This window comes from Mchenga conophoros, linkage group LG11 (genome assembly GCF_057382185.1).
Source record: "Mchenga conophoros isolate Kocher_MC1m ecotype Shallow Benthic linkage group LG11, M_conophoros_male_GT1.1, whole genome shotgun sequence".
NCBI lineage: Eukaryota > Metazoa > Chordata > Actinopteri > Cichliformes > Cichlidae > Mchenga > Mchenga conophoros.
In genome coordinates, this window is record NC_140536.1 from 19,950,876 (window position 1) to 19,963,142 (window position 12,267).

The 12,267-nt window shown below is 43.5% G+C and overlaps 1 protein-coding gene across 1 annotated transcript in view; it reads left to right on the plus strand.

Annotated features, from left to right (window-relative positions):
- The window catches only part of LOC146563968 (B-cell receptor CD22-like), a 68,485-nt gene that overhangs the window by 284 nt on the left and 55,934 nt on the right, over positions 1 to 12,267 (plus strand). Inside the window, exons 2-5 of the mRNA XM_085291374.1 lie at positions 9 to 350; positions 506 to 817; positions 4,967 to 5,230; positions 9,577 to 9,840. Coding sequence (XP_085147500.1) covers positions 9 to 350; positions 506 to 817; positions 4,967 to 5,230; positions 9,577 to 9,840 — 1,182 coding nt within the window. The remainder of the gene's footprint in view (positions 1 to 8; positions 351 to 505; positions 818 to 4,966; positions 5,231 to 9,576; positions 9,841 to 12,267) is intronic.

Here is a 12,267-nt window from a genome sequence, read left to right on the forward strand (position 1 = left end):
TGTTTCAGGTGCACTGTGTAGAATATGGGAGGTCAATATGCCACAGAATATAAATGTTTTGAGAGGCTCCTGTGTGACCATCCCCTGCTCCTTTGATGTTGAGAGGAACCATAAAAATAACTTAGATGATTCATGTGAAGCATATTGGAGTAATTCAACTTCATTTAACAGTAAAAATGCAAAACTAAAGCCAACTAAAGAAATGACAGGAGACTTAAAAAAGAAAGACTGCACCACAACTTTCAATAATGCAAGTCTTCTTCAAAGTACTAAATATTACTTCAGACTGGATTGTAATAATACACTGATATACACTTTTACACAAGCTGGTGTAGACATTTCATTCATAGGTAAGTTTTTATATCCATATAAAGACAATTCATATGAATAAATGACACGAGTCAAGCTGCTTTGACTTCATTGTGAATTCACTGGATTTTACACAGAATATAAAAACCTGAAATTAATTACTGCTCATTTCTTTATTGACTGATCTTTTTGCCAGATGATCCTCCCTCACCGACTCTGACTCCATCCACAGTGGAGGTGGAGGAGGGAGCCTCTGTGAGTCTGACGTGCTCTGCTCCAGCTCCATGTTGGTCTCATCCTCCAGCTCTGACATGGAGCCCTAACCTGGGTCAGAGTCAGGAGACACTGCAGGAGAATCAGGACAAAACTAAAGTCAGGACCTCTGTTATGAATTTCACTGCTTCTCACCTCCATCATGGAAATAAAATCTCCTGCACTGCTGTCTACCAGAAACAAGATGGTAGCCCTGATGTCACTGCTGAAGCAAGTTTAACTCCTGATATTTCATGTGAGTTTATTTTTCTCTTCTCAAATGAAATAAATAGTAATAACGTTTAAATAGTAGTAGTAATGTATTTAGTAATAAATACAGTTATCTAGATCTGTTATTTATTCTCTCTAAGAGTAAAACTACATTTAGTCAGTCACATTTGACAGTTGCTTTTCACTTTACAGTTTTCAGTTTCAGAGTTTCACTTACTATATATAGTATCATGTATTTTCCCCAAGTTATGATATTTGTTTTGTGACTACACAACCAGTAAAACAGAATTATTAAAAAAACAAAATTCAGATAACTGTTATGTGATGTGAGAATGAGGCCCCAGTTCCAGACTCAGGCCACAGATAGTAAATAAAAAATCAACCTTTGTTCAGGTGTAGCAAAAAAATCCAGATGGTAGCCAATAATGTCTTTGAATGCAAACCAGGACAAATGTGAGTGAGAAAATGAATATTCAACAGTTCAATGCAACAAAGAAATGTGGGTAGATAGAGGCAATAAATACACACTCATTAAATATGGATGATGAACACAACTGGGTAAAGTGGGACTGTAGCTCAGGGGAGGTGAGGTTGGTTGGCTTTAGCTCAGGAGGGGTGGCTGGGGTGGGTGTAGCTCAGGGCTGTGCAGAGATGTTTAAAGGGGCGGTGCTCAAAGTTAAAAAGGGGCACATAGAACCAGGCTGAAGCCACACCCACCAACCATCAGGAATCTAATATGGAACATCATCATACTATATCACTGTCATCAGGTGGGGACAGTGCGAAGCAAACTTAGCCCATGTTTTACCTGATGGGTACAATGTTGTTGTTGAGGGGTTGCTGCTGCTCCTGATAGTACTGGAGGGCAGGGCTGTGTTGATCTGAGACTGTAAAAAGTCCATATGAGAAATGGTTGCTGATTAAACAAGTGTCATGAAATAATAATAAAATGCAAAGATTGGTGACAGCGCTTGGAACCATAAGGCAATAAAACTGTGAGAAATAAACTAGGCTCTGCCTGTGAATCACTCTTTGCCTCTCTTCCATCTCCTCATCTCATCTATCACTCTCCAGTTGCTGTCCATCTGACAACATGGCACACTTTGCTATTGCACTAATCTTTTATTTAATTATCCACACTTAACAACTCTTGTACCTCTATAATAAAGTAATAATAGAAAATGTTATAGAACCAAAACATTGTGCTTATTATTATTTTTATATTTGAATACCTTTGCAGTGGAACAGCTGGTACATGTGTTATTGATACCTGTGCTCTTTTTAATAACTGGTGAGAGATCCACTGCCTCACACAACTCCTTTTAACACTGTTTCCTCCTCATGTCCTTACAGGGCATGTCTGGACAATATCACATCATGAGTTATAATTTAAAAAATCTATACTCATAAAAAACCTTCTCCAGAATACTGTATATACTATGGCCACAAGTTTGTATCATGGTGCTGATCCAGAATAATTCCCTCATTATTTATTCCTAGTGCTATAATAATAAAGTGATGGATATAAACAAATTAAGTAATAAACATGAAATAATGTATTTATGAGGATTCAATTTGTTTGACTGTACACTCTAATAAGCTTTCTGCCTGCACAAATGTTTAAACTGTAAAGATACAATAATTTTGTAAAATCAGCATTTTGTCATATTTGAAATATAAATCTAATATATTTTGTTTCTTAATGTATTTTCTTTAATAACATAGGGTGTGTTTTTTAAAAATCATAATTATAATAATCCATAATTATTTGGATATGTGTGTTAGATTCTGTTCAGTGAAATATAAGCCCTCCAGGAAGGCAGGAAAAGCCCTGTAACTTACTTTAAAACTAAATATGTTCCCTGAAACGGTGGGCAGAGCTACAGACCCTTACCCAGTTAGCTGGCAGCTAATGACCAGCACTACTTGTGCAGTTAATAAAAGGACAGGTAATGTTTGTTGCGCTGTTTCACACACAGCACGCTCATCTGTTTCAATTTGTCAGTTGTCACAAGACAACTTACCAACATGTAATAATAAGGTTCATCTGTGTGCTATAGACTATGTGTATGCTGTGAACGCATACTAAGTGTACGATGTACACCTAACTGGTTTTTGTTGCATCAGTCTGCGTCTCCCATTTAATTTGCTTCTTCTACAGCTCTCCATATGGTAAGCCATTTCTGCCAAATATTGCGAGTTTTCTAACACGTCTGGTTAAGAAATGGCGTAAGAAATACAGTTTAACGCCATGGGGAAGGCCCTGCATAGTTTCAAGTAAACAGCGTTTTAAACGCCTTCACAGCTGACACTGAACGCCGAAAAAAACAGTTTTTAATCTGTCTTTGAATGCCATTTTTTGCTGAGTGGCGTTCAAAGACAGGTAAAAGTGTGTTTTTTTTCTCCCGTTCAGAAACGGCGTTTAAGACGCCACTTCCTGGTGTAAAATACGGTATTCTGTCAGGTCAACGCCATTAAACAGTGTTTTTTACGGCATTTCTTAATCAGACGTGTTAGAAAACTCGCGTAGAAAACTCGTGGCTGAAATGGCTTGTCATATGGGCACCGCTCAAACAGCAAAAAATGTGCGTCCTGCCTCAAAACACATCCTACCCAATGTTTCTGTGCAGACGCGCCGCATGCATAAAACACACATAAAACAATTGCCTCAAGAAAAGGGCATTTGGGACACCCATCAGGAAAGGGGCAGGTGCTCAAGCCGCCCCTCGCACGTGCCTGGTGTAGCTCAGAAGGTAGAGCAGGTTATCTACTATTTGGAAGGTTGGCATGCAGAGTGGAGCCAATTTGCACACCAAATATCCTCGGGTAACGATATTTAGATAAGCTGTTATCCGATGAACAAAACACTTTCGATATTATTTTAATTAGAAAACACTTAAACATAAATTAGGTGAATGGATGAGGCATGTTGTATGAAGCGGTTTAAGTTGAGTAGAATAGCGGTATGTAAGAACCAGGGCATTTATCATTGCCATGGCGACCAAACTCTAAATAAGACACAGAGAAAAAGAAGTATCAAAAAAGTCCACCATCTGGCTGGAGCCTTTCTATGTGGTGTTTCTCTTCCCACCCACAGAAGGAGGGGTGGGTTTACTGGAGATTCTAAAATTGCCCACAGGACAGAATCACTGTCTGTGTCAGTGTACACTGCCTCTCACCCAGTGGCATTTGGGCTAGGCTCCAACCCCCCTGGAAGATGATGAATGGGTAGTTTTTGACACTCAGTAAAAAGAAGTATAAAGTTGGTGAAGTGACTGTAAGTTGCATTGTTCAGTCAGTCAATATAAAGACAAAGAAAAATCATTTTTATTGGATCGACAGACGGATTGGGGCTGCAGCTGCAGTAATGCGGACGCTGCACCGGTCCGTCGTGGTGAAGAGGGAGCTGAGTGTAAAAGCGAAGCTCTCAATTTACCGGTCGATCTACGTCCCTACCCTCACCTATGGCCATGAGCTGTGGGTAGTGACCGAAAGAACGAGATCGCGGATACAAGCGGCGGAAATGAGCTTCCTCCGAAGGGTGGCTGGCCTCTCCCTTAGAGATAGGGTGAGAAGTTGGGCCATCCGGGAGGGGCTCAGAGTAGAGCAGCTGCTGCTCCACATCGAAAGGAGTCAGCTGAGGTGGTTCGGGCATCTGACAAGGATGCCCCCTGGACGCCTCCTGGGTGAGGTGTTCCAGGCATGTCCCACTGGGAGGAGGCCCCGGGGCAGACCCAGGACACGCTGGAGAGATTATATCTCTCGGCTGGCCTGGGAACGCCTTGGTATTCCCCCGGATAAGCTGGAGGAGGTGGCTGGGGAGAGGGAGGTCTGGGCCTCTTTGCTTAGGCTGCTGCCCCCGCGACCCGGCCCCGGATAAAGCGGATGAAGATGGATGGATGGATGGATTTTTATTGGATACATCAGTATTTAGAAAGAAAGGGCCAAAGCAACTTCTTACTATCACTCTACAAATTTTCTTGATAAAAGAAAAAATGAGTAAATTGGTGCGGTTTGCTCCCTTCTCTCCTGTTTGGTGTTAGATGTGTATGAGTTATTAATTTAATGGGAAAAAATAGATACTGAAGGCATTGTACCCAATTTATAAACACTACTTCTGCAAAGAAAACTGTCTTAACATTTTAGTTTGTATGTTGTATTCCTTAACTTTCAGATTCACCTAAAAACATCACAGTTTCAGTCAGTCCTTCTGGTCCAGTACCAGAGAACAGCAATGTGAGTCTGACCTGCAGCACTAATGCCAACCCAGCAGTGTGGAACTACACCTGGTACAGAGCTGATGGAGACCAGGAGACATTTATCGGAACAGGAACCAGTTTAAACATTAAAGTCTTCAGAGACAGACGGTCATTTTTCTGCAAGGCTGAAAATAAGATTGGAGTTGGACGTTCCAGCAGCATTCAAATAGATGTTCAGTGTAAATATCATATTTCACATCTGCTTTACATAGATAGATAGATTAGATAGAACTTTATTAATCCCTCGGGTGGGTTCCTCTGGGAAATTCGATTTCCAAAAAAGTACAGCACCGACAGAAGTTACAGAGTTGCAGAATATTATATACATATATATATATATATATAACACCCAGCACGCCCCTGCGGGCGGTTTATCCTTCAAGCTCGGGTCCTCTACCAGAGGCCTGGGAGCTTGAGGGTCCTGCGCAGTATCTTAGCTGTTCCCAGGACTGCACTCTTCTGGACAGAGATCTCCGATGTTTTTCCCGGGATCTGCTGGAGCCACTCGCCTAGCTTGGGAGTCACCGCACCTAGTGCTCCGATTACCACGGGGACCACCGTTACCTTCACCCTCCACATCCTCTCGAGCTCTTCTCTGAGCCCTTGGTATTTCTCCAGCTTCTCGTGTTCCTTCTTCCTGATATTGCTGTCATTCGGAACCGCTACATCGATCACTACGGCCGTCTTCTTCTGTTTGTCTACCACCACTATGTCCGGTTGGTTAGCCACCACCATTTTGTCCGTCTGTATCTGGAAGTCCCACAGGATCTTAGCTCGGTCATTCTCCACCACCCTTGGGGGCATCTCCCATTTTGACCTCGGGACTTCTAGGTTATACTCGGCACAGATGTTCCTGTACACTATGCCGGCCACTTGGTTATGGCGTTCCATGTATGCCTTGCCTGCTAGCATCTTGCACCCTGCTGTTATGTGCTGGATTGTCTCTGGGGCATCTTTACACAGCCTGCACCTGGGGTCTTGCCTGGTGTGATAGACCCCAGCCTCTATGGATCTTGTACTCAGAGCTTGTTCTTGTGCTGCCATGATTAGTGCCTCTGTGCTGTCTTTCAGTCCAGCTTTGTCCAGCCACTGGTAGGATTTCTGGATATCAGCCACCTCCTCTATCTGCCGGTGGTACATACCGTGCAGGGGCCTGTCCTTCCATGATGGTTCCTCGTCTCCCTCCTCTTTCTTGGGTTTCTGCTGCCTGAGGTATTCACTGAGCACTCGGTCAGTTGGGGCCATCTTCCCAATGTATTCTTGGATGTTCGTTGTCTCATCCTGGACTGTGGTGCTGACACTCACCAGTCCCCGGCCCCCTTCCTTCCGCTTAGCGTACAGCCTCAGGGTGCTGGACTTGGGGTGAAACCCTCCATGCATGGTCAGGAGCTTTCTTGTCTTTATGTCAGTGGCTTCTATCTCCTCCTTTGGCCAGCCTATTACCCCAGCAGGGTACCTGATCACGGGCAGGGCGTATGTGTTGATGGCCCGGATCTTGTTCTTACCATTCAGCTGACTCCTCAGGACTTGCCTGACCCTCTGCAGGTACTTGGTGGTTGCAGCCTTTCTAGCGGCCTCTTCATGGTTCCCATTTGCCTGCGGGATCCCCAGGTACTTGTAACTGTCCTCTATGTCTGCAATGTTGCCTTCTGGTAGTTCAATCCCCTCAGTTCTGACTACCTTCCCTCTCTTTGTTACCATCCGACTACACTTCTCCAGTCCGAACGACATTCCAATGTCATTGCTGTATAGCCTGGTAGTGTGGATCAGTGAATCGATGTCTCGTTCACTCTTGGCATACAGCTTGATGTCATCCATGTACAGGAGGTGGCTGACAACTGCTCCATTCCGTAGTCGGTATCCGTAGCCAGTCTTGTTAATGATCTCACTGAGGGGGTTCAGGCCTATGCAGAACAGCAGTGGGGACAGAGCATCTCCTTGGTAGATCCCGCACTTGATGGTAACTTGTGCTATGGGCTTGGAGTTGGCCTCTAGTGTTGTACGCCACATCCCCATTGAGTTCCTGATGAAGGCTCTTAGGGTCCCATTGATCTTGTACAATTCTAGGCATTCCAGTATCCAGCTGTGGGGCATTGAGTCATAGGCCTTCTTGTAATCAATCCAGGCAGTGCACAGGTTGGTCAGTCTGGTCTTGCAGTCTCGGCTGATTGTTCTGTCTACCAGTAGCTGGTGTTTTGCACCTCTGGTATTCTTGCCAATTCCTTTCTGTGTCCCGCTCATGTATTGACCCATGTGCCTGTTCATCTTAGCCGATATGATGCCTGACAGGAGCTTCCATGTAGTACTGAGGCAGGTTATTGGTCGGTAGTTGGAGGGGACCGGTCCCTTCTTGGGGTCCTTGGGGATCAGGACCGTCCGGCCTTCAGTTAGCCATTCCGGGTGTCTCTCGTTAACTAGCAGCTGGTTCATTTGTGCTGCCAGACGCTCGTGGAGTGCAGTCAGCTTCTTCAGCCAGTAGGCGTGAACCATGTCGGGCCCTGGTGCTGTCCAACTCTTCATACTGGAGACCCTTTCTTGGATATCTGCCACTGTGATGGTTACTGGACCCTGTTCAGGGAGGTCGCTGTGGTCTGCCCTCAGATCCACTAGCCACTGAGCATTGCCGTTATGGGTTGCATCCTTCTCCCATATGCTCTTCCAGTATTGCTCCGTCTCCAGCCTTGGTGGTGCTGTTCTCTTATTGTTCCCTTGCCACTGAGAGTACACCTTTGCTGGTTCTGTGGAGAACAGCTGGTTTATTCTCCTGCCTTCTATCTCTCTGGTGTACCTCCTCAAGCGGCTGGCCAAGGCTGTGAGTCTTTGCTTGGCAGTTTCCAAGGCCTCAGGTATGGACAGCTTGCTGTATTTCTTAGGCACCTTATTTGTCGCACCTTTCTGCAACTCTGTTAGTTGGCTAACCTCCCTCCGTGCTACTTTGATCTTGCCCTCTAGCCTCCTTCTCCATGGAGGGTACTGCCCCTTGTGGCTGTTCAACTTGTAGCCAAGCATCTCACTGATCACTGCTGCCGTATTGTAGATCAGCTTGTTAGTGTCGGTAATCGTGGTTGTAGGTATTGCCCGTAGTGCTGCATTAACATCATCTAGCAGACCTTCTGAGGGTACTTCACGTAATCTTGGTAACCGGCTACGGGGGATCCAGGTTTCAAGCTTTTCAGGTCAGTTCCTCTCGCACTCAACGATCCTTCTCCTATCGCACTTGGGGCTATGTACCCAATCTCGGGTGGGGGTGATGATATCTCCCCCCTGACCTGGCGTCCTGACTCCTCCTTGCCGTAGCATTTGTGTTGTACCTCGTCAATCTCTAGCTGTGAGAGCAGTCCCTTCTTTCGAATGTTTGAACACTGAGCTACTAGTTGTTTCGCCGTCATTGTGGATGTTGGGTATCGAAGAATCCATAGGTCCCTCATCCTATTCATGTAGCCCCTTCCGCCGGGGTTACTTGCGTAGTAGCATTCCAACAACGCCCTGTTTTCGTCCCTTGCCCACCGATGCCTTCTTGTTCCAGTAGCCCACTTTTCGTCAGGGTGCCCTGGTTCCTCAACACCTGACGCGGACCTTGTTGATCCGGGCGACGTCCGAGCCGGCATGCCTTCATATTTATCTGTCTCGCTCATGTCTGCGGTAGGCTTGCTTAGCATAGGGGGTCTAGCCTTAGGACCCTTACTGGATACAGACGCCCCAGGCAGGAATCGAACTTGCGATCCTCTGTTCCAAAGGCGTGTAGTTTAACCACTACGCTATCCAGCTGCATATATATATATATATATATACACACACACACACACATATATATAAATACAGAGACAATATAAATAAAATATACGAAGGGGATAAATAGAATAAATAGGAATAAAAAATAAAAATACAAGTGAATTGCACATTTCAAGTATAATATCATCAGTATAACCCAGCATCAAGGATTCAGACCATTAGAACTGGAATTTACACACTGAGCTTTTTGAATAGTCATCAAATAAAAAAACCAATGCATTTTTGCACAAAAAAGTATCAGCATTCCTAAACTGTTTCAATACACAAAAGTCTTTGCTTGTCTGGTCACACACATATAACTAAAAGTGACATCTGATATGATGTCAGCCAGCTCTTTGTAGCTATAATAGTTTCAACTCTTCTGGGAAGACTTTCTACCAGGTTTAGAAGAAGTGTTTATGACCATGCCAGCTGTCACAGGGCAAGAGGCGGGGCACACGCTGGACAGATCACCAGTCTGTCGCAGTGCCAACACAGAAAGACAGACAACCATGCAGACTAACATTCACACCTATGAGCAATTTGGAATGGCCAATCAATCAAACTCCTCTAACTGTATGTCTTTGGACTGTGAGAGGAAGCCAGAGTACACAGAGAGAACCAACACAGACACAGGGAGAACTTGCAAAGTCACTGTTAAAATACAAATAAACGACTTAATGATAGGTAGTGTAATACCCAACATACAGTGCAGTACACCACTAATCTGTATGTTTTATTCCTTAATTTTCAGATTCACCTAAAAACATTACAGTTTCAGTCAGTCCTTCTGGTCCAGTACCAGAGAACAGCAATGTGAGTCTGACCTGCAGCAGTAATGCCAACCCAGCAGTGAGGAACTACACCTGGTACAGAGCTGATGGAGACCAGGAGACATTTATCGGAACAGGAACCAGTTTAAACATTAAAGTCTCCAGAGACAGACGGTCATTTTTCTGCAAGGCTGAAAATGAGATTGGAGTTGGACGTTCCAGCAGCATTCAAATAGATGTTCAGTGTAAATATCACATTTCACATCTGCTTTACATATCATCAGTATAACCCAGCATCAAGGATTCAGACCATTAGAACTGAAATTTACATGCTGAGCTTTTGGAATAGTCTAGAAATAAAAAACCAATGCATTTTTACAGAAAAAAGTAAAAGCATACACACAGCATTTCCAAAAGTCTTTGCCCCTCTGCCCACCCACTTATAACTAGAATGACATTTGATTCTCAATTTTAAAAAGGTTACCGTAGTTTTTTGGACTATAAGATGCACCGGTATATACGGTGCACTGTCGACGAACGTGTCTGTTTTCATGAATAAGGCACACTGAATTATAAGGCGCATTAAGCAAAACAACACGGTCAGATAAGTCAAACTTTACTCAACTCATTCTTCCTGCTTCCTCCACTTCTGTACCATTGATTCATTAATGTTGAATTCTCTTGCAGCTGCTCTATTCCCATGTTGTTGCAGTATATTAATGAGTAACCTCGTATTGTGGATGGATTATCTCAGTTGTTCTCCTGACTAAAGTTTGGTCTGTTTACAGTATCCTGTCATGCGATTGCATTTCTCCCTAACCTTTGGGAACCCTCACATTAACTTTTATCGAGTGGAACAAAGTTAGCATTCATCCCCCAGCTTCACTGCATTTATGTTATGCTAACATAGCTGTGTTGCTAGCAATCACATAGCACATCATTATATAGTCCAACTTCAGTAACACTACAAAAGTCACTGCGGTTGAGTGTTCTGTCTTCATTTATGTTGGAAGTGATGGCAGAGCTGTACATTTTAATTTTTTCAGAAATCTTTCAGTCAGAACATGGTAATATCATCTTTAGGTGGAAACTAGCAAGCTAACTTCTTGCTAACTTCTAACTGCATTAAATGTAATAAATTCTGTTTTCATGGATGGCTGGATGTTAAACTTAATTGTTACACCTGGTAAAACAGAAACACTGATAATTTTATTAAAGACAAAAGAATTTAGACCGTTTATAACTCTCAATGATGTTGCAGTGTTCTTCAACTTTGGGATCTGAAGCAGACGGAGTTCTGGACCCAGATTACTCCGCTAGGCTCCTAACTACAGTAGCTGTGATGCTCTAACAGTCCATCAAGCGGTGCAGCTTCGTAGCTTAGCAAAGTCATACAAAAACTTTTTTGACAGATTTTTGAGCGCCGTGTACCACATAAAATCTGTTCGAGGTCAGTAAGCACAACCAGAATTCATACATAAGGCGCATTGTCAATTTCTGAGAAAAATAAAGGATTTTAAGTGCGCCTTATATGCGGAAAATATGGAGTATGATATAGGGTTGCCAACCCCCTGAAAAATAAATAAGGGACACCTCGTGGCCAGGGCCGGGCAACCCAGTTCACCCTTCCCAGTGTGGTGAATTTTGTAGCTCTTTTTTTTGTGTGTGAAATTATTTTTTAACCATTTGAGTTGAATTTGATTTAAGCAGATGCATATTCTTTGTTCAAAATGACAACATTAACACAGTAAAACAGGTCTCTTTCTTAAACAGAAGCCTGTCATGCTTAACTTTTGAGAATATAAGTAAATCTTTCTTTAAAAGAACTCTGTCCTGCTTAACTTAAAATTATATAAATTAATAGAAAACAATAGAACGAAAAATATTCTTGTAACAGTGCACATATAGTGCATTTAGTACAATCGGCTTCAGTTGAGGTATTATTTCAGCTTTTCTAATGCTAATCAGCTGCTCCTGTTTGTAAACCCACTTGTTCCCATGATTACGCATCATAACTCATCATCATTATTCATCTATGTATTACTTTTATGTATTAGTGATCTATTTGTTGTAATCATCTATCCTTGCAGTTGTTTATTACACAAAATAAATTATATTATCTTCTGGCCACATAGCGCTGATATTCACTGCACATGCCCATATTAACCTTAACCAGAGGGTTTAAAAAAAAACACAAACCAGTGTTTACATACCATATCTGCTTCTGCCGTGGCCTGGTGGACAAGAAATTGGTTAAGGGTTCCCCGAGCTTTCACGCCCCTCATGTTCTTCATGTGCCCACCATTAGAAGCATGCCTATGGAAAAAGTGCGCCGGCACACAGTGCAGTGCGCTTTAAAGGTGTTATCGTGCACTTTTCCAGCCAGGTGTTTTCCTTTCCCATTCCTCCCTGTACTTTTGCAGCCTTTTCCCCCCCTCTTTCTCTGAGGGGAACAAACATTGCTGCTCTAATGCTGGGCTTATGCTGGGCTCACACTGTGCGATTTTTGGCCCATTTTGAGCCGATTTTTGAGTGATCGGCCCGATTTTGGCCTTCATCGTGCATCGTGTAGTATACGTGGGGTAACCAGAAGCGATTAACACCTAACGACCAGCTCCCGATCATCAATCGCTGGTGAGGGTGTCAACACAGCCGCTCACGCGCAAACACGT